At 34.4% G+C, this 25,218-nt stretch overlaps 1 protein-coding gene across 1 annotated transcript; it reads left to right on the top strand.

The window, feature by feature from the left end:
• The first annotated feature begins 583 nt into the window (after positions 1-583).
• ODF2L (outer dense fiber of sperm tails 2 like) lies at positions 584-25,218 on the top strand. Its single transcript, XM_085303512.1, has 16 exons — positions 584-715; positions 2,067-2,225; positions 2,919-3,074; positions 4,950-5,081; positions 6,224-6,286; positions 8,183-8,254; positions 10,531-10,647; positions 13,750-13,935; positions 14,779-14,888; positions 16,423-16,558; positions 17,118-17,228; positions 18,657-18,761; positions 21,095-21,180; positions 21,265-21,427; positions 22,310-22,435; positions 25,090-25,218. Exons 1-16 carry the CDS (start codon positions 599-601, stop codon positions 25,216-25,218), a joined length of 1,968 nt encoding a protein of 655 aa, XP_085159638.1. The 5' UTR covers positions 584-598.

Genomic DNA, 25,218 nt, shown 5'->3' with positions numbered 1-25,218 from the left:
GGTGCCCAGCCGCCTGGCGCGGGGACGCTGGTGCAGGGACCTGCGCCCGCTCCTCAGGGCCCTCGCCCGAGGCGGCCTCTCGCTGCCGCTTCGCCATCTTTCACGCRTGTTCAGTTTTCTGCCTGTCACCTCTGTCCTGTGAGAGTGACGGAGCACTGGAMCAGGTCGCCCAGAGAGGCTGTGGAGTCTCCTTCTCTGGAGATCATCAAGGCCTGCCTGGATGCAACCCTGTCTAACGTGCTCTAGGTGACCCTGCTGAGCAGGGGGGTTGGACTGGATGGTCTCCAGAGGCCCCTTCCAACCTCAACCACGCTGTGATTCTGTGGGCRATGGTTTAGTTGTCATGCCCCAAACGCGTGAACTTTGTACCGCATACACGGCTGTTAGGCAGGCAGCCTCACCAGGCGTGAGTATACGCGCAAGATTCCTGTTGCGTTAATTTTGTCAAGTCTGTCATGAGACTGGGTTTTATTTGCTCTGGTAGAGCGTATTTTCTAGCAAGACTGATTTGGGATACCAGTTCTCTTTCAATTTACTCATTCTTGGAAGAATATTGCATGTTAACGTATACAAACCTTTCCTACAAAATTAGAACGAAATGTCGTCATCGTCGCCATCATTATCATCTTGCCTACGCATACCTGCACATAGCTGTACTGTTCCCTTATTGGACTCTGATGTTCAGAAAAGGCTTTTCCTTCCAGATGGTACTGAGGCAAGTTTGTTCTGTTCCTGTTAAACTTGATTTTTTTTCCTTTTATTTGCTTTGTGACCAAGGTTTGCACTTTTTTTTTTTCAAAAACTGCTTCCTAACTGCCTTCCCAGTAGGCTGTATTTCAAAAAATGGATGAGACTGGTGGACATAAAAATGGTATATTGAAATTATGGAAAAAATCTTGTTTGTTCATTTCTGCCTGTATAGATGGCTTAAGATAAATGAAATACTACGTTTAATCTTCCAAGATTCTGCTTTCACTGAATGTAACTGAATTCAACAACTTAATTTTAGTTACATAGCCAAGAAAAGGATATAGTGACTTATACTGTCACTTCACAAATTGAAGTCCCCCAGGAAAGATAAGCTTGTAATAAAACAAGAAACTTAATTATAAAAAATACAAGTTAAATGATTTGAGTGTAGTTATTTGTCCTGTGACAAGGGTTGGAAGCAGAACAGTCTACATTCTGATTTTACGAGGAAGTGAATTTTCTAGTTTGGAATCTTCCTGAATTCTATTATATAGCTTTTCAAATATGTTATTAAGGAGCTATAGATGGAAGAAACCCTGGCCAATCTTTTGCCTGGCAAATCATTTTGGAGGGGTTGTACCTGACACATTATGGAAGCAGGAAAAGCGAGTCCAGATCAGTGAGGAAGRAAAGAGAATCCAGTTCGGAAAGTCTGGGAAATGGATGATGAGAGCAGCAAGGAGCAGAGCAGACAGCCATACCTTAACACTTGGGGAAGCATCAATTGTGCTATTTAGTGTGATAGTAGATGGCAGGAGAGAAGTGTTTGGAGAAGGGGTGGGGACAGGCTGCAGTAATGGTGACAGAAAGGAAGGCAGGTTCCCAGTGGGCAACAAGGACAGGAGGGGAATGGGATGAGTTTGTGTAATGGGTGCTGATGGCTGAGTGTGGGCTTTCTGTTACAAGGGCAGGACTGTTTTCTCAGAYGCCCTGCAAAGTGAGCTTTTCTAGCCCTGGGAGAAGGAAAAGCCATTGCTGCCTCCAAGTGGGATACACTCTTCTGTGAAACGTAATACCAGTGTCTGAGCAAGACAGCCTCCAGCTTCCTGGAGGTAAATTAGTTGCTTTTGCCTTATAGGGTAGGTATATTCTGTGAGCTACCAGTTTGAGAGTGCATCCTATGAATCCACAGGATTTTGCCCGTGACAGATTTATTTTATTTTTAAAATTCCTCCTAAATAATTCTCCTGAAAAGATGACTTGTTTTACTTTGATACACCTTAGAATATTCATCTTTTCACTTCAAGGTGTATGATGCTAAAGTGAATGATGCTAAAGGTCACTTTATGACTATTTAATTATGACTATTTTTTCAGGGAAAAATGTGTGTTCCACATGGTGTATGTGGAGAAGCAGCAAAACTCTATTCACTGATTCAGCCTTTTAAAAAAGATTATCAGATAACTACAAAAACTGGCCAAGATGGAAAATATTTTACTGATCTATGCAAAGAATCTGACAGTCTAGAACACCAAGTAAGAAACCACATAAGACATAAACATAGAACCAATGTGAATACAAATTTCTTATGTAAATCTTAAACTGACATTTAATCTTATTATCTTAGATATATTTGACAGATTTCTTTGTTATGTCCTGTACACTAAGTAAGTTCCTGCATGAAAGGACCTCACAGGTTAGGTATGTTTGGATAGGAAGTAGCTCACAATAAAGTCTTGTTTAATAGCGACATAGTATCAAACTTACACAGAAGTCTCATTAAGTGAAGAATGGAACTCTTTTAAAATTAAATGTAATTTTTCATTGCTAACTTTAATAGTTTTAAAAGTCGTAAAGTTATCTCTTTTTCCTGCAAGCTAATAGATGGGTGTTTATTCTGGACTTCTTTTAATTTTAAAGATAATATTCTCAATCTTTGAGTTCCCTAGACAGTGCTAGTTGTCTTACAGTATGAGACATTTTATTGATTGGTAGAAAGAGAGAAAGTAGGTTTATAGATAAGTGACTATGATAGTGTGACTATTTCAGGTTTCCATTTACTTCTCRGTTCTGGGAAGTCTTCTAAATGCATCCCTTTCCTCTGATTAATTTCTGTGTAGGCAGAAAAGCTACAATTCCTGTTTACAACTTTATTATTTCATGGTAGCAAATCTGACTCAGTGTAGCCAGGAAGGAAATAAAATATAACTGAATAAAATGTTTATAAGTTTTTAGTGCATGCAGAGGAAGAAACCTGGAAGCAGAACTGGGGTCTGTGTACTGAACATGTGGATAAAYATGACATCAAGTTTACAGAACTGTCACTGCTGCTTAAAGAAAGATTGCAGAAAAACCATGTACAGCACAGCTTGAATGAAAGTGAGGTGAAAAGGTATGCTTTAGGCAAAGAGAAACATGGTTATAAAATCTCATGAAATAATGTTTTTATAGACTTCTTTAGCTTTTGAAGCCTAAGAGTATGTGCTCTGTATTTAAGTATTGACCCGTGAATGCCTGGATAGAGAGCTAACATAGTTGGTGTTAGAATATATTGGGTTTTGTGTAGGCCCTTTGAAGAAAGGCTGATTACATTTTTTAATTGTGAGAAACTGTGTTATCAGTGAAAATCTTGCAGCACTGCTCATGAATGAAAACCAGCAACCAATGACAGTGTATTTAGCCAATATAACTACTTAAGTGTAATACAAACATAAAAAGCTCAATTAATAAAAAAAGGCCTTCAATTTTTAAAGGATCATTTTATAGTTAGAAGGAAGCCATAATAGCCTTTTCTAGGATACATTTTTAATGCTAGAGATTATATTTTGAACTTTGCACCTTTGCAACAGAATATGTCTCTGTAAGAGGCAGATATTCTGAGTCCTAAGTGCAAAGCAAACATTTAAATATATGTTTGAGAATAATGCCACAGAGAAGCCTGAGGTTCATACCTGAGTTAAGTTTCACTATGCAGATTTAAAAGAATTTAGTTGTTGGATTTCCTCTTATTAATTAAGTATAAGTGTCCTGCTTATTTGGTGATTTATTAACAGAAGTCAAATTGTATTTATTATTCTGCATGTGATCAGACAGGTGGAAGAAAACACTGCTTTGCAGGAGAAACTTTTTGAAGCAGAGATGGCAATTAATTTAGCAGAAAAGTTTTTGCCAACTTTTAAAGACCTCATTGATAGAAAGACAAATGTAAGTATATTTTAACATCACCAAAAGYTTGTATGCATAGTAAGTGCTGAATTCGAAATAAGTTGGTGTTTTATTTCAATTTCTTGCTTCTATCAATGTCTATAGAATTACTAATTTTTACTTCAGAAAAGCTTAAATTTTTAATCTCTGCAAATGACTGTCGCATTTACAGAGGCTACAGAAAAAATATTTTGAAAGGCACAGAGGGGTGTGAATTTCTTATTTTTAACCTACATTAGATGTTACCAGAAACCCTAAGGCCATAAGTGTATGGTCAGTGTTTCAAGCTACTGCATTGTTAATCATTTATTGGAGAGAGTTTTCATGTAATTTACAAGCAGAATTGAATACATGCATTTATTAGCTTTACGATTGTAGACTTTGTATGCAATATTGTATAGTAGCAACAGAAGTGTTATCTATGTAACCCTGAATTGAAAAACCTCATTTAGAGATGTTCCTTAAAATCTTCCTTTACTTTTTAATTCAGCAAAGAGATTCACAAATCAAGACGGCTTGATTGTAATTTGAATAATTTTCCTTGTTTTTCTAATGACTCATCTCTATAAATTGGCATTGCGGAGTTCCACCTGAAGTCTTCTTCAAGAACTTGAAAATATTTTCAATAACTATATGCACACCAAGATGAGATGACTTCTTTGTGAGGAATTCTCAGTAAAACTTTTGATGCTAAAGTTTCCTTTTTGTTGTTGTTGTTGTTGTTGTTGTAACTAGTTTGACATAACTGGATTTACTTCTTAAAAGTGAGATTTGGGCTATTTGTCAGAAAGAAATACTGTACTTGAATGTAGCACACCACTGCCATTTATGTTAGATTGGAGGAGGAATCTGTATATTTCATATATTTCATGCTATTTAATCGCTAATCAGGCAGAATTATTTGTTTTTTTTTTTACTATGTAGCTGCAAACATTTATACATTTGTGGTGACTGTATTTTAAAGCAAAATTTAAATATTAGTAATAGAGATTAGTTTGAGGGGATATTGTAGCTCCTTTGTGTATAATATATTTTTGGTTATGATATTTTAACAGGTGTTTAAACTTTCTACATCAGAGATGACAATTATTGCTATACAAGAAGGTTTGCTGATAAAAGAATTAGAAACGCTCAAAAGCATGAAAAGATTGTTATGGCTTTTACTGCAAACAACAGACTATAAACATGTAAGGCATCCAAAGCAATCATGAGCTTCCTGTGGGAGCCATAAAAAAAGTGCCAAGGATAGGTTCTGAGTACCTGGGTTGTGGAGGGAAAGAGGACAGTTCCTCTGGAACTGCTTTAAAATAATGGAAATGCTGGGACATCAGTGCGGTGAAGTGCATCCCAGGGGTCTAGGGAGCCAGGTAGGTAGTGACAGGATGCAGGATRTAGCTAGACACAGGTAGTTCCTACTGGTACCAGAAGATTATTTTTTAAAAGACTTGGGAAGAGCTGTTSTAATTCATAATACACAGCTCCATATATTTCTCAGAGCCAGCACAGTGCATACTGGAGCACGTATCCCAGGCTTAGAATGCAGTTTGATGTGAGAGAGCTGCTCTGCCATCATTCTGCAGCTAGTAATTTCATTGTTGGTAYGTCCATGATCCAGGACAGCTCACGCTGCTGACTGTTACCTTCTTGTCATTCAGAATTTGGATTAGGTCTAATTGTGTAAGATGATGATTCATCTTATGTCCTTGGAAAGAGTAGGTTTATCCTCTTAATAGTGAAATTAAATGTTTGGTGTTTACAAGCTGAGAGTCCTATCAGTGTGATTTTTTTTCGTTGAAAGTTAACTCCCTCCCCTCCAAAAATGGGATGTTTTAAAATGAAAAGAGTAATTGACAATGGTATAGTCACATAAATTCTTTGGATTTGCAGTAGCAGTTAATGCGAGTTGATTTTTGTGATCTCCAAAACAATCTTTGTTTGTTTGTTTGTTTGTTTGTTCTTCAGCTTCTCATGTCTAATTAAAGTTCCTGTAAAGTTTTAATGCTTAATGTTAATCTTTAAACTGTTTTTAATTGTACAGGCACTTCTACTATCTAACTACTTTTTCAAGTAAAACTTAAGTATTTATAGCATTTAGATTGCTTTTTAGTTAAAATATGTGAAGAACCTGGCATATGAAATAACCGTGGTTTGTTTTCCCCATTTGAGAAATTCTATGCCAAAAATAAATTGAATCTTTAATATTTAACTCACCAACTCTAAATAGCTCATAACTGTAAGAGATTTTACGTGTACCAACTGCCATTGAAAATACACTAAATCATTTATAATCTAAAGTCATTTATTAACTTTTCCTGCTTATGTCTTACAGTTAAGTAGTAAAAACATTGACACCTTGATGCAAAAGTTAAGTGAAAATGAAACCCAAAATACTGTAAGTAAATTAAAAGTTCTGCCTCTTTTTGTTCTACGCTGTACACCTAAAAATAACTGGATCAAGATATCATACAATTTCACATGGCYGTGGCAAGAGTGAGAATAGGAAGTGTAGTACTGTCTTGAATTCCTGTTTATATGAACAYTGAACCTTGAACTATCACCATTACTTTATTTCATTATTATCTAGTTTAGTAATTCCTAGTTTACTGGATTTTACTTTCACCTCTGTTACAGTGTTGAATGTGTTGTATATTGTTTTATATGTGGAGTAGACCTAGAGTAATTATTATGGTTACTGTAAATGAGATAACCATTTTCCTAAGATTGCATACTGGCTTTGCATTATGCAATATTCTTGCAAGTACAACCAGTCTTTTATTTTGACATGAAAAAGCAGGTAACACAATGAACTTGTAGCTTTTCTTTCTTCTTCTTCTTCTTTTTTTCCTCCACCCAAAGTGACTATGTAAAAAAAAAATGTGATAGTTTGGTTCTGCCACAAAGTCACAACCATTCTYGGATAGTAGTTGGTAAGACAGTTTTGAATGCAAAAGGAAGAAGAAGAATTTAAAACCCTGAATTGGTTTCATATATTTGTTATCTGTCAGCAATGTGGAAAGAAATATCTTAGTAATGGCAAGCTTGAAACAGGAATGTTGGATCTGGACAATTTGCTTCATGAAAAGAAAAATATTAATGCTTTTTATTACAAATTTTTTTACAGAAGTATAACATTTTTCCAAGACTAATTTACTGATTTTAAAATGAAAAAGTTGGAAGTTTAGATGTGCCCAAATTCTGAACAAAAAAGGATGAGACATCTGTCACTGAAGATGTTCTGCTTAAAAACACTGATATTATGACTAAATGCTGATATTATGAAAAACACTGGTGCTAGGATTAGAATAAGATGTTAGTGTCATGTAACTAACAGATGAGGAGAATCGAGGCACTGAGAGCTGCTGTCCTGCAGTTCCATGGCCTGCCTATGTGGATCAAACTGAACTGCTGCCCAAAGTGATAATTCTGCTCTCTCTGCTCCCAACTGCATTCCTGTTCTTTCTCTAGAGCATTCTCAGGATAAGGATGTCCCTGTGTAAGCTGGGATAGGAAGAGAGAACTGCCACTGCAGGAACCTGCAGTTTGATCTTAAACCCTCAAGTTACTCTTTGTAATTTATCCAAAGTTAAGCCAGTAACAGAAAACTGGAATGTAACTGAGAGCATTTGATTTCCAAGTAATATGACCAGTAAATATAAAGCTTAGAAAACAATCTGCCTGTGACTTCTGTATTGGAAAACCATTCTTTATTTGATGGAAAGATCAAACACCCTTGTACAGACCAAGCTAACAGTTAAAAGTAGGGAGCACTCAAAAAATATGTTAGTTGCATTTTGTTCACAAATACATTTTTTATCTGTTCATGTTGTATTTACTTTTTGTTTTCTAAAAACTCTGGAGAGGTGCCTAAATTTTTGTTTTGTTCCTTTCATCTTTTCCATTTTCTTTCTACTTTTTTTTCCTACTGCCTGTAATGTTTTTTTTTTTTTTAATAGTAGTGTTTCTTTAAAATAGTATGAAAAGAAAATATTCAGAACAATTTGATTTGAAGGAAACTGTGGCAAATGTTCCAAAACATTTAGTGATATCAATCAATATAGCACCTATACAGTTACAGAAATACATTTCATCAGGCATTTTCAAGTACATATTTGGGGTCATAATTTCTTCTGTGTTAAATATTTTGGGGATATTTGTGGTGTATCATTACAAATGAAATCACAGTTATTTTTATAACTGAAATGTTTATTAGTGTGCAGTGCTGTTGGGTGGAGTACAATTGTTGTTTACAGACATTAATTTATTTCTTTGTTATATTTTTTCCATGAAGAATCTCAGGAGAGAAATGCTTGAAAGAGAAAATCATGTTAAAGAACTTTCATCCAGACTTCAGCTTGAAAAAGTGAGTGACCAGTTCCTTAGGAATGAATGTTTTCTCCTAATGTACTAGATTCTTATTAACAATTCTAAATTTTGAGAAAAGTAATTATTTTAAAGATACATGAAAAAAACCCAAAAGACGTGTTTTCTACAGAAATACTTCAAAACCATCAAGACTGTATCCAAGCCTATTGAGGAGTAACGCGTACAGATTATCCTTAACGCTAATGCCCCACAGTTCAGCGAGGCATGTAGGTAGACTTATGGATTTGGAGTCCTTGCGGCTTCTTCCTTACAGATTTGTAGTAGTGATGAAAAAAATACATATAATGAAGTTATACAAGGTAAAAGAAATAAATGCTGTTCACAGTTAGTTTTCCTGACTATGAACTCAACAAGCAGGGAAGGGTAGAACTGACAAGAGCTAATACCTTCAAAGTTTAGGATGATATGATTCATTCTCTGAACCAAAGGAAGGGGCTTCAAGGGCAGAAACCAACATGGGAAGAGAAGTGTGTTACTTATAAGAGGATACGACAACAGTTGCAGGAGTAGTGTGATTCTAATGTTAGTTTAACAATCTATGTTACTGTAATATGTACCTAGCTTTAGGTATATACAGTGCAATGTGGCTCAATGTTGGTGTGAAGCAGAGTAGGCTCAGTTAGATCTTTAATAGGAAAAGGCTGTTCCTTGATCTTTTAACTCCTTGGGGCTTTAAGAAGTTTTCTTTGATTAACAAAGAGATTTTTGTCTCAGAACTCAGCACTTTCTCAGCACAGTTTCCTCCACTAGTTTTACGCGGTCTGAGAGAAAGCACTCTGCAGCCTCTAGCTTCCATGAATACATCTTGGAGTTCAAGTCCATTAGGCCTGTCAGCACATTATAATTTTATTCCAATTTACTGCCCTAAAAGAGACAGAATACCCTAAATTTGTTGATTTAACATGTGTCCCTTGCTTCTGACATCAGACAGACTTACTTGGTAAAGTAAAAGACAATTRTATTTAATTGGATACAGGATTAAACATTTTTTTGGTACAAAACTGGAACTTCAATCATTGCAAATAAAATACGTTTTGATGTGGTCAGGATGGATGGGCAACCAGATGGATGGAAAACTCCTGGGATGATCAATCCCAGAGGTGGTGGTTAATCGGTTAAACTCTACGTAGGGGCCGGTACTACTGCAGGGATCTATCCTGAGACCTTTGCTGTTTAACATCTTTACCAGTGACCTCCAGGAGGAGATGAAGTGGTTGCTTATAAAGTGTACAGATGACACACAATTGTGGGGACCAGTCTGTATGCTTGAGGGCCAGGCTGTTATTAATAGGGACCTAGCCAGGCTGGAGCAATGGACTGACAGGAATCTTACATAATTCAACAGGGACAAATTCAAGGTCTTGTCCAGAAAAGGGACCCAGAGAAGCTGTACAGTGCTCATCCTTGGAGCTTTTCAAGACTCGGCTGGATAGAGCCCTGAGCAATCTCATGGCTCGCTCTGCTTTGAGCAAGAGGTGGGACTAGAAAGGGATGAAAGATTATCTGTGCTAGTCCCTTCTTTCGTCTCATGTTATCTTCAGTAAATGGTATTTTAATCATTACCTTACGGAGTCTGAGTGTCTTTCTTATTGGTATCCGTAACAAACACTTGCGCCAGTATATTGCAAGGGTCTTCTAGTCTATACTGATAATATCATTTATTTCTTCGTCTTTTTATTATTCCTTATTCAGAACAAGCCAAAGGAATCCAGTTGCAAGGGATTTCATATAATCAGTGGATGTAAATTCTGGTGACATAAAAGTTGCCTGTCCCATATCTTTTATATATCCCCCTGGAATTAGAGTTTGAATTAAATGTAGATGCTCAATGTATCTGATAGCAGTTGATGGTCTTTGGTGTTTAATGAGGGTTGGTTAAGGCCTCATTAGTCACAACAGAGATGATCAGTGTGGCCCATGTTAACTAGATGCCTTTGCTCAGCCTTGGATTTCTGAGTTTGCTTCCAGACCTAGTTCATAATACTAACAGAATCAAATTAAATACGAGGCATCAATTACACATACATTCTTTTAAGTTGGTGATTTCAGTTTATTGTTAGCTTTCTATCCAGATGTAATACTGATAACATTAATAACATTACTAACAAGTTACTGCTTGTGAACTTACTTGTAGAGCATGTTTAATCTTTTCTAGCTTTTGAGCTAGAAGTTGTGTGGCACAGTAAAAAGAACATAGCATCATATGGCATATCTCCACAGACTAATAGATTTGTGCTGATTTCCCTTTCTTAGGTCAATGTACTGAAAGCCACTCACATGACAAGATCAGTAAAGGCAGTACAAACTCACCTGCAACGTCAGATTYGGAAAAAAGAAGTGGAGAATGATGAATTAAAAGTGAAAATACAGGTCGATGTATTTTTACCCTTCTTTCAGTTTATTTATAAATTAGTGAAGCCCTGCTGTGGTCAGAGGATAATTCAGAGGGTTGTGTTAAAATATCACTAGATATCAAAGTCTTAATAATCAAAACCAGTAAAAAAAAGTTACAGTTTGCAGAATCTGCATAAACACATTATCTTAATTGCAAGTTATTTTTTCCGTTTTTCTCAGCTTGTACGTTAGACACTCATAGAGAACATCCTTGGGAATGCATCTGAATGAACACATACAGGTAGTTCTGTTGAAGAGAAGTTATGGACGCATAGAAGCATTTGCACTCACTTAACTGTGTTCTGTCTGAACTGAAATTAGATCACTATTGTGAAGCAGTTGTCTGTATATAAGCTCCATATATAGTCAATAGAAAGTGATAACTATGTTACCAGAGTGAGTTTGACAGTGATCTAAGATGAGTAACAAATCACTACTTGTCTCTTTTTATTGACTGTAAAGTAGCCAGTAAACCTCTGTCCTACTGACAGAAACACTTAAGACTAAAGAATAACCTCACTTTTTTTAAGGTAGGCTTAAGGAAATGAGTTTCATTTTCTGTTCTAACAAGCAAGAGGTAAATCTSGTCATGCGTAGCAGTTAGCAGTTTTAGAAAATAACAAAGAACAGATCCTGTGTTAGGGAGACTGCACCTGTATGTGGCCTCAGATTTTAATATTTGAAACTTGTAAAGAACACAGGTGTAAGTGAGAAAGCATTGGTTGCAAAATAATGTATTGCTAATTTCTAAATTTTTTTTTCAATAGCATACATTCTCTACAGTTGTCATTTATTTGAAGCTGTTCAGGAACTTATGGCAACTCAATTTCAAAAAAATCACTTTATGTCTCTATAAACTCCTCATACTTTCTTCTGAAGAAAAACTGCGTTCACGATCTGCTTAGTAAAATTATTAGAGTTTGGACAACATTTTCATTAAATGATATGCATAATTTGATTTGTAACTGTGTTTTCATGCAATCTTTATTTAAAAGTTTTGTTTGTTTTTCAAGAAGTGCTGAAGTTTGTTGCCAGCTCAAATTCTGATTTATGATTTATTTGTATTGATGATGATTTATGATTATCTGGACAAAAACTTGAGGGAGCTTAAACTTAACTTTATGAAATTAATTCTGAATTTAATTTTTCCTGAGGCACTGAGTACTGCCCAAAGCACTCATTCATAGTGTGAGTATGACCTCCTGCGGTTATAACAGGGGATAACAGTTGTATCAACAACTTAAATCAGCACAAAGAAAGCCATACATAGACTGAGGTTTTCTGTTTGCTCCATTCATTGACTATATTTTCCTCTAGGTCATATTTTTGCTTTTTTGAATAACATATAAGCATGTATATATGAAAAGTGKTTCCTACATATTTGGTTTTCGTCTCTGGAAGTAGTACTTTTCCTTCTTGCTGAGTGGCAGTAATCTGAGACCACCTTTTACATACATACATACATTTAGCATTGATCATGGGTAAGTTTTAGGGCCATTAGCAGGACTTGTACAGACTGATGTCCTCTTATATGCGTGATTGGCAAATAGCATCATGAATAAGGGTGGCAAACCAATGTAATCACTAGGTAAATGGCATGTCATTCTGATCTTTATTGATGTAGAACACACATTAGGTTAAGTATCAGATTGAGACTCAAATGAAAAAAAATCAATACATGTTTTTATTGTACCTTTCAAGCGGTCTGACAGATTAGGATATTTATCAGTGATTTGAGACAAATTTATTTACAGTGCTACAAGTAGATAGCATATTTATTTTGCTATACCTTGGCAGAAGAGTTATAGACGATGTGAATGGAACTTGCACTTGTGTTTGTAAAAGTAGTTGTCTGCTGGTACGTGGTTCATGGTATTGATAAACTGTAGCCCCGTAAGAATAGTTGTATCTGAGATCCTCCTTGAAGCATACTCCAGTATTGCTTTTCTTGTGTGTCATCATATTGTTTTTAATGTCTATTATTTTTTCATTCATATTTAAATAAAAATGAAAATATAAATGTCAGTTAGAGAGGTCAGCTCCCTGGATTGGGAGGGATCTGTACAACTGCATTCATCAGATGTAAAAATCTAGTTAATCAGAAACATTAAAAACAATAGAAATAATTATGTAATGACAGTTGTAGAACCTAGCCCTAATCTAGGTTGCATTTTATACATTGAATGGTGTAAAAAAATAATTAAAAATGCATGGAGGCTGCAAAATTAAACACTCAGGAAGTGGTGGATATTAGATTTGCTTGCAATGTTTGATTTATCTCCTTGTGCTTAAACTTTATAATAGCCTGTATTAATTATATTTAAACAACTTTAATCACTAGGCAAGGCAGCACTAAATCTTTTCTTTTTTTTTTCTTTTTTGCATTTCCTGCCTCACTACCTATAGAATACAAAATATAAGGCAATATTTCCATAAAATATAGTTTATTCTCTATACAATTCTGTTCCATTTGTAGAGCAAGGCATCAATATATGCATCATAATGTATATATTCAAGAGGAGACCTCAGCCTTTCCTAACTTCTTGACTTAAAAACCTAAATCCAATATCTTAACTGTCATGCAAATTTCACATGCAGTTATACTGATGTCCAGCCTTAGTTATATGCATGCTCACTGCGTAGATTCAGAGCACAGACTGCTACTACATATCACTAGTAGTATGATTAAGATGTTTTTTACAGAAATCAGTCACTAGGGGATCATGAAACCACTTTTTGCTCCTCACCAGTTGGTTTAACAGTTTTGCTGTGACTTCAACATTGATATTTTGCATTCATTTTCAAGAGTATATTATGATTGTTAGATTGTTTTCTTCCCCCCTACTCCTACCTTTTTTTGTTTCTGCAACCTCTTATCTTGCTCCACTTTCTTATGAATTTGCCTAGCTGTATTTCTTCTTTCTTCCTTGTGTACATCCCTTGGCGAGCACCTTCTGGCAGCCACAAGATTTGAGATGCAGAGATGTTAGTGCAAACAAGTTATGAGTTTACTATTCCTGATAAGTCAAAGCCTGATCCGTAAGTTTTGAACAGAGTTGATGTTTATTTTTACTGCAGACCCTGGAAAAGAAAATAGCAGAGTGGAAACTTCAAGCTGGTGAATGCAAGCACCAGATTTTGTCCTTAAGGCAAAAAAGTGAGCAAAAGAAGACTGCTCTGAAAAAAACAAACAGGTCCCAGAAAAAAAAAGCTGAACGCTTTGAAACAGTTGTGGAAAATATAACCTCCAGAATAAGAGAACGTGTGAGTGGCTACATTGTGAACAGTGTTGTATGTATTGTTTTAAAATGAAGAATTAGAAGATTTTCACCTTTAGAAAATAGAAGCTGACTGATCGTGCTGTCCTTGAATTTTTTTTCTTTTTCTCCTAGGTTAAGGAAAAGGTTGATAAAAGTGACATGCAATTTATTACTACATTTGTGGTCTTTGTTTTGTTAAAATTTAGTGCATGCCTTAARCCATGAAGTTATACACTTCAAATTGTAATAAATACGAGAGTTTCATCAAGTTTCAGTTATACCTCTCCTGATCTTCCTGTTAGACCTTTGTGGAGGTACAGTGACTAAGCTCAGAAGCACAGTACACTAATTGAGATAGTGGACTTTCAAGATAGCATATGTTGCTTAATCACTCATACTTCTTTTGAGGAACTTAACCAGATTATGCCCTTCTTATCTAGCTATTATTTTTTATTCAGAAAAAGTTTTGGCTGAATTTGATTTTAGTATCAGTTTATATAATTTCAGTATTTTAGAGATGTATTGCAGACAGGTATTTTTGTCGTAAGAAAAGACTTTCATCTTAAATTTTGAAATATTTATGTTTTCTACAGTTGATATACAGTAGCAGTGTTCAACTGTGGCTCTGCTTTAAAAGTAATTCTGTATTTAGACTTACTTTTTTAAAATAGTTTTGTTTATTTTCTCTTGAGACAAGAAGACAAAATTTACATTGCTTTATACTGTGTAGATACAGTTATGTCTGGCTTATATTCAATACTTCTTATGTTTAGAATATTTTGTAGAATTAGATGGCATTCTTTAATGGTGTTCTTATGTTATATGATTTAATTCATATATTTCCCAGGAAGTTGAACTGTCTGAGATACTGTCCACTTCCAAAGTCTGGAAAAAACAGCATGATAAGATGGTAGAGGAAAAGACAATGTTAGAAATTCAAAGAGAAGATCTTAAGAAGTAAGTTAAACTGCTGATGGTCTGTTTTTTAGTGCTGTAGTCTTGTAATACTCTGATATTTAGTTGTGTAGTACTCAGTATTGGCATATAAACAAGTGTATGTATATCTTCATATTTTAAGCTTCTGAGCAGAATTTAGAAGTTGGAAACCAGAACAAATTTAAGAATTTTAGCCTTCTCTTTGCTGTGCTTCACAACTTTTCTATAGCTTCAGTGTCCTATACAAATAAAGAATGTATTCTTTCCCCTGTGTACTTCCTATCAACCTAGGGTTGCGAGTAGCTACTATGCTGTTTCCTCCAAATCATTTATTTACGAAATGATGCAACAGTAACAGCCTGAGTGTTAATCCTTGCCTCTACAGCAGTATAGAAAAAGCTCCTTACTGCAGCTTCCAGTTTCAGGCTAATAGCAGCAAAATACTCCATTTCTGCTAGTGGCTCACCCCACTAACTCTGGAGTGTATTTTCTCCTCAGATGCTCACTTAATTTGTTCTTGCCCTGGCAAGCAATACGAAACTATCCAATCTTAAACCAACTAGCCAGTCACATCTTAGTCGGCCCAAAGGAAATACCATTTTCTTTGGCAGACAGTGAGAAATATCCTTTTACCTTTTCTATGGGTAGAAATATGGACTCCAATTCCAACAAGCAAAAGAAACTAGTAGTTGCCTTTATGCTAGGTCTATGGCAGAATATTTATAAAGAACTTGATTCATACTCAAATACTTAATAGCTCATGCTAATTTGGCTTGAGATTTATTTTTATTTCAAAAACCTAAGTTTTATGAAAATATTTTCAGTGTATTTTAAAATTTAAGATAAGAACTGGTACATAAGGTTAGGCCAGAAGTCTGTCTAGCCCACTGTTGGTCCAGTGTCTATAAGGAGGCATCTAGAGAAGAATAAAAAAAGCTAAACATCTATCAATTGCTTCTTCTACCTCCAACTGTTTTGTGCTATTTTTACTTTAATTGAAAATATATCTTTCCTTAGAATGTAACATTCTAACAATACCTGTGATATTAGGTAGTTTATGATTAACTAAAGAGCAACACAAATTTCATTGTTTAACTTTACTTGGTCAAAAAGCAAATGTTATACCATTTACAGAATTTGTTGCAGTTGTTTAATAATGGGAAGTGCTGTTCCTAATCTTGCTATGAAATGTTCCTGCTAGGGTGTTATCTGCTAGCACCCAAAATTCCATATTGTATAGCGTATATGTGCATGGTTGCCTTGGAAATATGTTTGTGTGTTCTAGCTAATAAATTTATTTATAATTAAGCTAGGTTCATTTGTTGGATATCTTTTAATTGTACCGCATCTCTCTTTCGGAGAACTTCCTATTTTAATAGTTATGCTTACTTCGGTTGTTTAAACGTGTTATGCCTTCTTATTTTTGTGTGTTTTTAAAGAAATTTGAAATAAGAACAATGAAGGAGTATATAGTTAAGTACAGTTTAATCTCTGTAATGCAAGTTTTGGAAGCATTGTGTGTGAATTATGCAGAGGTTCTTGCCTATGTAACAAGGCAGATTACAAGCCTTTTGGAAGATCTGAAGAAAAAAGAGGAGTGCAGAAGAAACTCAAATGAGGAAATTCTTGCCAAGCTAAGCTCTATTAACTCTGAAAATGAGAACGTCAACCTGGAAAATGAAAAATTAAAGGTGAGATTATTATAAACCACAGTGAAGTGTCTCCCCATTTCTGATATGTTCACAAAGGAACCATATTAGTTCCCTGTCCACTTTCTGTCTAGATATCCCAAACCTGAAGGATAAGTTTTGCCATCCAGTATGTGAAAATGAGACGTTGAAAATTTATCAAAGGAAACCTATGGCAAAGCTAAGAACAGAACTATCTGCTTAACCAGGATGCCATTTATTTTAATATCAGTAGCTACAAAACTGCTTACCTAAGAACTATTCTTTTTAATTTGAAAGAAAGTTTTATGAACATAAGAATTGAGTTCAACTTTTGATAATTATTTTCAGTTTTTAAAGGGTTTACAGTTTTGTATTGTAGTTTATTCTTCATAGTAACTATCCTCATGAACTGGCAAATGAACTATCATTTGCAGACTATCATTTTAATTGACAGGACAAATAAACCTTTTCACTCCTTTTAAGGTCTGTAGTTCCTTTGCTAGTAATATAATACTGTAGATTGTGTTCTACTTTAATAACACTCTTAAAATTTGTATTTTTTTTTCATGTTTTAATAAAGGCTTCCCTTGCTGTGTTGAAAACCAGTAGTGTTTCAGTTGAAACTGAACTGCTAGACCTGCAAGAAAAAGCAAAGCTTCAGAAAAACCTTGTTGAACAGTATAAAAATCAGGTGACTTAGCATATTTGAAATGTTCAAGTACAGGTTTTTAAATCTATAAACATTTTTGAGGAAATAATAAAGGTTTTACTTGTAATAAAGCAGATTTGTTGTAGTGGTCATTCTAATACTCCTGTAACACTGAGKACAGATAAGACATAGAAGACATTACAAATCATATCCAAGAGTAATATCAACACCTTTGTTAGTACACATAATCCTTACAAATTGAGTGATCTTTTTGAAGCCAACAAAACTGGTTGCATATTTGCTTAGAGAAAGTTTGCTTCCTAACAAGCAAGTTGGCAACAAAGTAAAATCAGTTAAAAATTTTAAATTTCAGCCTGAAGTCTTTACTGGTTTCTTTTGAGTGATATTTTACCCATCATCACTCATATCTGTATTTTCATGTTCCTAAGAATAACAAAACAGTGTTCAAGTACCGTTCTGAGTGTCCTTATTTACATAGGAAAACATCAGGAATAGATGCAAAACAGACTTCAAAATACACTTTTTATCAATTCCTATCTTGTATTTGCCTTTTGCTCTTAGAGAAGAGATTTTAGAGCAATAATTCAAAGTCTTATATATTTCTGCTATAGTATAGGCCCCATTTCGCTTCCTGTCCTTACACTTGTTTTTTTTGAAATGACTGAGAAAAGACTTGTTACAAACCCTTAAGTTACAATCAGTATGCCTCAGCCTGGTGTACAGTACTGCAGTTAGTTTTTGCCAGCTGTAAGGTGGGAGTTGTAGTTGCAGAGAATATCCAACCTTAACAAGTAAGTAGGCTGAAATTCCCTAGCCTCTAGCCTTGGTGATTCCAGGTGGGGACTGTCATTGATTGATACTGGTTATTTTAGGAGAGAAGAGTGAGTCATGCTGGCTACAGAGGTAGCACAGCTTTATCTCATTCTCCACAGTTGAAAATTAAATGGTGATATAAAGGGCTTGTTAGGTGATAGTGAGTGTTAATACTCATTTTTTTTTTCTTTCAGACTGTATCATGTTATGTGAATCTGTCAAATTGGGATACATTTGAGAAAAAAAAAAAGGAAAACATTAAAACAGTCATTGTTGTATGATGACAAAATAGACTGGTGCTTTCTTGTTAAATTTGGCTTATGCCAGGGAGCCTCTAATCTGATATAATGCATACGAACATCTAGCAGTTCGTGTTCAGTATAATGGCATCAAACTATTTTGGCTTACTCTGTACTCTTGCCTCCAAATGTTCTGTTCTTCTCTAATTGGTTGTCTCCTGTTTTATTTTTGCTGTAGTGGGTAGGATAATGAAAATAAATAACTTCATATGATGACAAAGACTAAGATTATATTTAGAAATAGAAGGTTTTCCTTTCTACTTGATAAYAATGTGTTTTATAGTTTTTTTWWAAAAAAAACTTTTGAAAATACATATGAAAATATGTTGTGTCCTAGGTGCAAAAATTACAAACAGAAGCAGAAGAACAGAAATCTAGATATGAGACAGTATTAAATGAAAACAAAACAATAACAGAAACTAAATGCTTAGAAGTAGATAAGGTAAGTTTTGCAATGTTAAAGTATTCTTCTGCACAATTCTGTAGAAGACTGTTTCTTCATGTGTGTTGTGATCTGCTCCTTAGGAGTCAAAAGATACCATCTCTCTTCCTTTTTTCTTTTTCCATCTGTAAAACTGAATTTAAGCGCATTAAATGCTTTCTTAAATCCTGCTTGTGAACAGTTGTGGGTTTTTTTGTTGTTTTGGGGGGRTTTTTGTTTTTTTTCTTTATGTTTTTTGAATACTACACAATTGCAAACAGGTGAGAAATGTTTCCTAGAATAATGTCTAAGAAGTTATTAAATAAGGCCTGTTATTTTAGAATTTGAGAATCCTTTCTGCTGCTTTTAAAAATAGAACTTTGTTGTTGRTTTTTAAAGCTAGATGTCTCTAGAGAAAATTTGTAGAAAAGAATTGAGTGAGGAAGTCAACATACTCTAAGACTGCTATGCAAGTTGTGCATTTGAACTAGTGGTTAAAACAGAGAGTCCATACATGGACTAATTTTAAGTTTTTTCAGCAGGTGGAGCTGAATACTGGAATATAGATAGCACTTTCACAAGCACCAGAATACAAAAAATTGATAGAGAAATTGAATTTCTCAATGCCATTGCTCATCAAAAGACATATTTTTTTTAAGCAGTGAAATTGAGGCAAGGAGAAGTTTTGCATTGCCTGCTGTGATTTTATAGAATAGGATCAGTCCTCACAGTGATGTCTCTTGGATATTTACTTTATTTCATACTAACTTTATTCACTTTTCCTTAATTCATTTGTAGAATGGACCTTTTTGATCCCATAAATCATACTTGCAGATCATTGTGAGTTGCTTTTTGTGGCATTAGTTGTTGCTGTCTTTTCAAATACAACAATAATTCTGTGTGCAGTCAGAATTTCTCCTGTAAGCTGCTTAGTTTGTTTGTATGCTGCCTTGCAATATGTATTATGATCATAAAAAAAGGGGGGGATGCTCAATCTCCTAGAACTTGCATAACGTTGTAAGTGTTTAACATCAGTGTTACTGAGCCTTTAATGAAATATAATCGGAGAGAGAAATTTCTCCAGTGGTGAACTTGTAACCTTGTCAGTATTTTATGGAATAGGTGATGTTATGTAACATGTAGAATTTCAGATTTACTGCTTACATGGAAAGCTATCAAGTATTGTAACAATTAATTTATGTTTTTTCACTTGCATTTTTCTCCTGTGATGCTAACATGCAGGTGAGGAGCAAAATGGAGGCTGACTTAAATGAGTTAGAACATGTTCGTGACTTGCTGAAAGCAGCTGAAGAAAAGCTGCAAGAATATCAGGAAGACCTTATGTCCTGTCAAAGGATTCAYGCACAGAAGTGCAAAACTCTTAGGGAGCTGCAGGTTCAGGTGCTAAGAACAGTTTTTAAAGATAAGTAAGAAATTATGTGGAAGAAAGTCTTTAGAACACTTTCCCCCCCCCCCTTTTTATGCTTGTGGCTGTTATACCCTTTCCTATATTATTTGCTTCATAAAGTGAAAGCCCCTTCTGCAGAAATAGCACAATGCAAATAAAACTATTGCCGATTGTATTTAGGTGGATTCAGCATGTGACAGAAAAGTCTAGTATTTATATTTGCTTTTAGATTCTCTATCTTTTAAATGAGTAAGTCTTTGATCCTTTTGAATAGCTGTGTCATGAGAAGCGTTGCAGAATTTTTCCTTCAAAATAAATGTACAATCCTAATGATTGTTTGTATCTAGTGGAATAATTTAATTCCACATTCATCTCATTTTTTAAATGCATAATTTATAAAACAGACAATATTTGCTCAGAGAAATAGGTATATTTTTGATGCTGTGAAACTTTAACATTTAAATGCGTATATTCTACTGATAACTAGAAATTAGCTTATCAARGTATATTTTTGTTTTTTATGTTATTTCTTGTATTTTCTTTTTAAAGCCTAAATCTGAATATTCCTTATATTTTATCTATTTCATTTTAAAAATTAGTTTAAATAGGTGGTTTTGTATATGAACATCAATTTATATGGCATGGCTATTTATTATTATTGATGTGCTTTGCGGCAGAAGAGAATRCTCTGCCAGAGAGTCACTATGAGAGTCAGAGCACTATGAGAGTCTTGCTCAGATTTCACTTTTTTACATAGCAAATCTTCAGTCTAAATATTTACCCAAAGTCTGCTACTTTGATTGTATTTGATTTGTTTTAAATACAATATAGTTCRGTTGCTTTTGCAGTTATGTTGTTTGACTGGATTTTAAGAGGTGAGTTTACTTTAGTCTATAATATCCTGAATGTTAGTCTCTACAGTGGAAAGGAATTGTTATTTTCACAGGARGAAGACAATATAGCTTTCTTGGGCAGTCATTCTTTGGAAGAAGAAAACTATAAYRTTCAGAAGAAATACGAAGATCTTAAAAGGTAACTTTGTTTTCAGTGTGATTGCATTTTTTATGCCTTTCTTGCTGTGATGAAGTATAATATGTGAATGTCTTTTGCATAAAGACAGTTAGAAAAGATGGAATTTCAAAATGAAGAATTTGCTAATCAGCTTGCAAAACAAGATGAGAGTCTTCAGTGCAGTAAATTACAGCTTACAGAGAAAACTGCAGAGTGTGATGGTTTAGCCAGACAACTGGAATCTGCTTTGGAAGATGGGAGAAAAATGGTATTGATGGTTTAATAAGTTTATTAATCTTGYGATTTTCTATTTAGAAATAAAAAATAACCTTAATATGCTTGAGAAGAAAAGATGGGACAAGCTTATTTTGCATATAGGGAGCAATGCTGGAAAGTGTACCTACTGGAAATTCTCCATATTTAAATATGAATTGCACAGTTTGACTCTTGGTAGAATCCTGATCCTATTGAAATTAATGACAAAGTTCAGTGGAGCAATGTTTTGCCATTGTGTTTATTGACAAATCAAACAGAATACTTTAACCACCTAATATGTGAAACCACGTATATAGCAAAAAGTTTCAGAATAAGAGCTGAATCTTGCCTTTTTCCCATTTTCTTTGGAATATGCAACCTGCAAGGACTTTGGTGTTGAAATCTTTCTAATTTTAGAGGAAGGCTTTGCACTCTTATAGTATGAAGTGGAGATACAATGTTTACAGAAAGGATACAGATTAAATCATATGGACAAGGAAATGTAGGATATAGATTACTGAGAATTATATTTATTTAATCAGAAAATAGGTATGAAGCTGTAATTTCCCTCTCAAATTAATCATGTTGAAATTAACTCTCTGAATATCTTATTACTCTGAGGATATTGTGAGATTTTGAAAAAATCTCAAGTTTGGCGCATTTACAAATGAGTTACCAAGATGTCCCCCTTTCACTAATTATGTTTTATTCCAAATTGAAACTAGGTCTAATCCTGTCAAAATGCTTCCCGGGTTTGTTTATTTTCTGTGAAGTGAGAAATTGTGGGAAATAACTGAGTAGGAAATAGTTCTATTAATGATTACAAGRAAGTTACTTGTTCTGGGCTTTAAGTGAAAGTAAATATACATCATTTTCTCTATCATTACCATTATAGGTATCTGAAGAAATGGAAAAAATATCATACAAGCAACAAGCCCTTCAGACAAAAATGCTAGTTCTTGAAACTGAATTAAGAAAGAGAGAAGAAGAGAAAAAACAACTTCTCTGCATGTTTTATCATGTGAGTAAATAATGATTTTTTTWAAATTATAATTTACATAAAGTTATTTTAACTGAAAAATACATTTTCATTGGAATTGATACACGCATTAGAGAATAACAAATTAATTCAACTTGACAATGTGTTTTATATATTGACTTTTTAAAATACTTACTAGATGACCAGTCTGTATTACTAAAGCACTRGAAGTAGATGGAGTTTACATCTTTTATTCAGTTCAGTTTTGCCAGCAAGGCTGCTCTAAATTCAGTCAGCTTATCTAAATTTGAGTAAATGGATAACAGTTACATAACAACATAGTGTACTTTTCTGAGTTGATACGGAAATCAGGTCTTACTGGAATTTATGAAAAGCAGTTTATGTAGCATGTTGCATGTGCATAGTAACTAAGCAGATGTTCTGATTTTGAAAGTGTCAAGCCTTTAAATGCCTAGAACGTTATAAGTTGACACTACCCTTCTTAGACTGTGGCTCTGCTGAATAGATATTTTGGATGGTTAATACTCTTTGAAAATCTAACCAACCAAAAAAGCRGTTGTGTCTGATTTCTTTTTTTAACTAATCCAGAAAATTGCCRAACACTTTCTGCTAATACCATGGAAGATATGCCTGAATTTCCTAATCAAGTGGTGGCATATCTTTTGTTTTAATTGAAGTTTTGATACAGTTAGAAATTTGTCCTATGGTCAGTAATAATAAGCTATGACACTATTTAAAATCCAATTAAAGACACTAAAAAGGTATATTTTTCTTCCCCTGGATTCTCAACAAGTGAGAGGAAGTGAGTGGAAGCAAAACCTACTGTTTTATGAAAGACTTCGGGGCTTTTACACTCTGAAGCTGATTTAGTTGCTGGGGATAGAAAGCCTATCAGCAGATCTTCTTTATTCTTCAGAAATCCTTTCCACAGATGATACTAATCTAATTTGAAGGTCCAGAATCTGCTCAGGTCTGACTGGATCGTTTTAAGATCTGTATCAGTTAAAACCTCATTCTCATCTCAAGGAGACAGTCAGTATAGCCCACAGCTTTTACTCATGTACTTTTGTCCTGATTTCAGAAGCTTTTTTGATCTGTGCTTGGTTTAGGTTTTTAATTAATTATTAAGTGGATGATGTAGTGTATTTAAAAAGAAAATGAATACTTGGTAAGAGAAAACAGTGGTAAGAACAAAATTATGAGGTACGAAGGTTAGATCTGCTAGACTGTAGCATTGTTCTGCGGAAATTAAAGGATCAGGAATTTTTTCACACTTTCTACCTTAAGCATGATTTTGAATGGCAGCAGCAGTGCTTGCCTTGGATACTCAGACTGTACACTGTTATACCTTAATTGAGTTGAGCGTGCTTAGATCCTAATTTATTTCTTTCTACAACTTGGAAAACAAGTAGAAGTAGAGGCCTGCATTTGCATTTTTGTCAGGATTATTTTTTAAATCAGTTTGAAAGGAAACTATTTATAATGCTTGTGTGAGATCTGTAAATTGTTTTATTGTTGGGATTTTTTTTTTTTTTTTTTTTTTTTTTGCCTCATCCTGTTTTCTTTAAAATCAGCAGTAGTCCAGTTACCAGGTTGGGTGGGAATAGAATCAAATCTCAAGAGTTTATTTCTAGAGAAAGTAATTTAATTTTGCTCTTTCCAATCAAATTACCAAGAAAGCATTTCTAAATGATTGCTTGCTTGTTAGTCCAGTTAAAACTCTCACTCCAATGGCTGAAGGCAAAGAAACTCTGAGAATCACTGACCCTAGGTAATAAGAATTCCTGTCACTTCCCAGAGCACTGCTTGGTCCCTTTCTGTCAGAACTAAAATATATTGTCAAATAGATTTGATTTTAAATACGAAAATAAGTATGAAAAGTTATTAATGTCTGAGAGAAGAGCTGTTGTGAGTGAATGCAGAAGATACTGGGTATTTTTTCCAATTAACRTGCATACAACTGAAAATACATTATGGAAAATGATAAAATTGTTTCATTCCTGTTGTCATATCAAATTTGGAAACCAAATAGGACTGTGAAGGTAGCTTTCTTTAATTACTCATTTTAACTAGGTTACTTTTTCTAAAACTGTAATTAAATACACAGACTATAATTAAACATACCTTTTTAAAAATTAAATTTAACTGACTAGCGTCTRAAATCTGTAATAGACATAAAAGGAAATACCCTGAGTATCTGTAGTATTTATACAACAAATCATCTCTGGTGTGCATAAGTGTGGATCTAATGAGCATGCAACACTGCTATCAAACAGCCTTTATTTTAATAAACAACCAGAGGCAAAAAAAATCGTGTTATGTCAGAGATCAATAACAGTTGTTTTCTTGAAAAATCAACATGAGAGTGAGTTGTTAAGTGCATAGTAGAATTAAGCTGTTAGGAATCTTTCAAGATAAAAATTTTAAAAGTTAGTTTCTACATTCACAGGCCTTTTTCGGATTATAAGGCTGTTCAAGCAGATTAATTCTGATCATGAATGGTCGTAGATCTTCAATATGTTGAGGTTCTTTTGGGAACCTTCAGCTATGTAGATCCAATGAAAACTTTAGATGTGCATATAAAAGCTTAGACAGTAATAGAATTAGTACCTTATCTTCATTATTTTGATTCAGGCCTTGTTTCTAATTTGCATTGCATCTCTTGGTTTTTTTAGAATGAAAAGCATCAGGAAGTGTGCTTGAAAGAACTGGAGGACAGCCTGCAGAAGTCAGAAAACAAGACTCAGAGCATGCAGAATTATTTGGAGTTTTTGAAAGCCTCATATGTAACAATGTTTGGCTGA

This window comes from Rhea americana, unplaced genomic scaffold, assembly GCF_003343005.1.
Source record: "Rhea americana isolate MKP2758 unplaced genomic scaffold, rheAme1 scaffold_2, whole genome shotgun sequence".
In the NCBI taxonomy this organism is placed as follows: domain Eukaryota; kingdom Metazoa; phylum Chordata; class Aves; order Rheiformes; family Rheidae; genus Rhea; species Rhea americana.
Note: the sequence above shows the minus strand (reverse complement) of the source record. Positions and strands in the feature narration are given on the sequence as shown.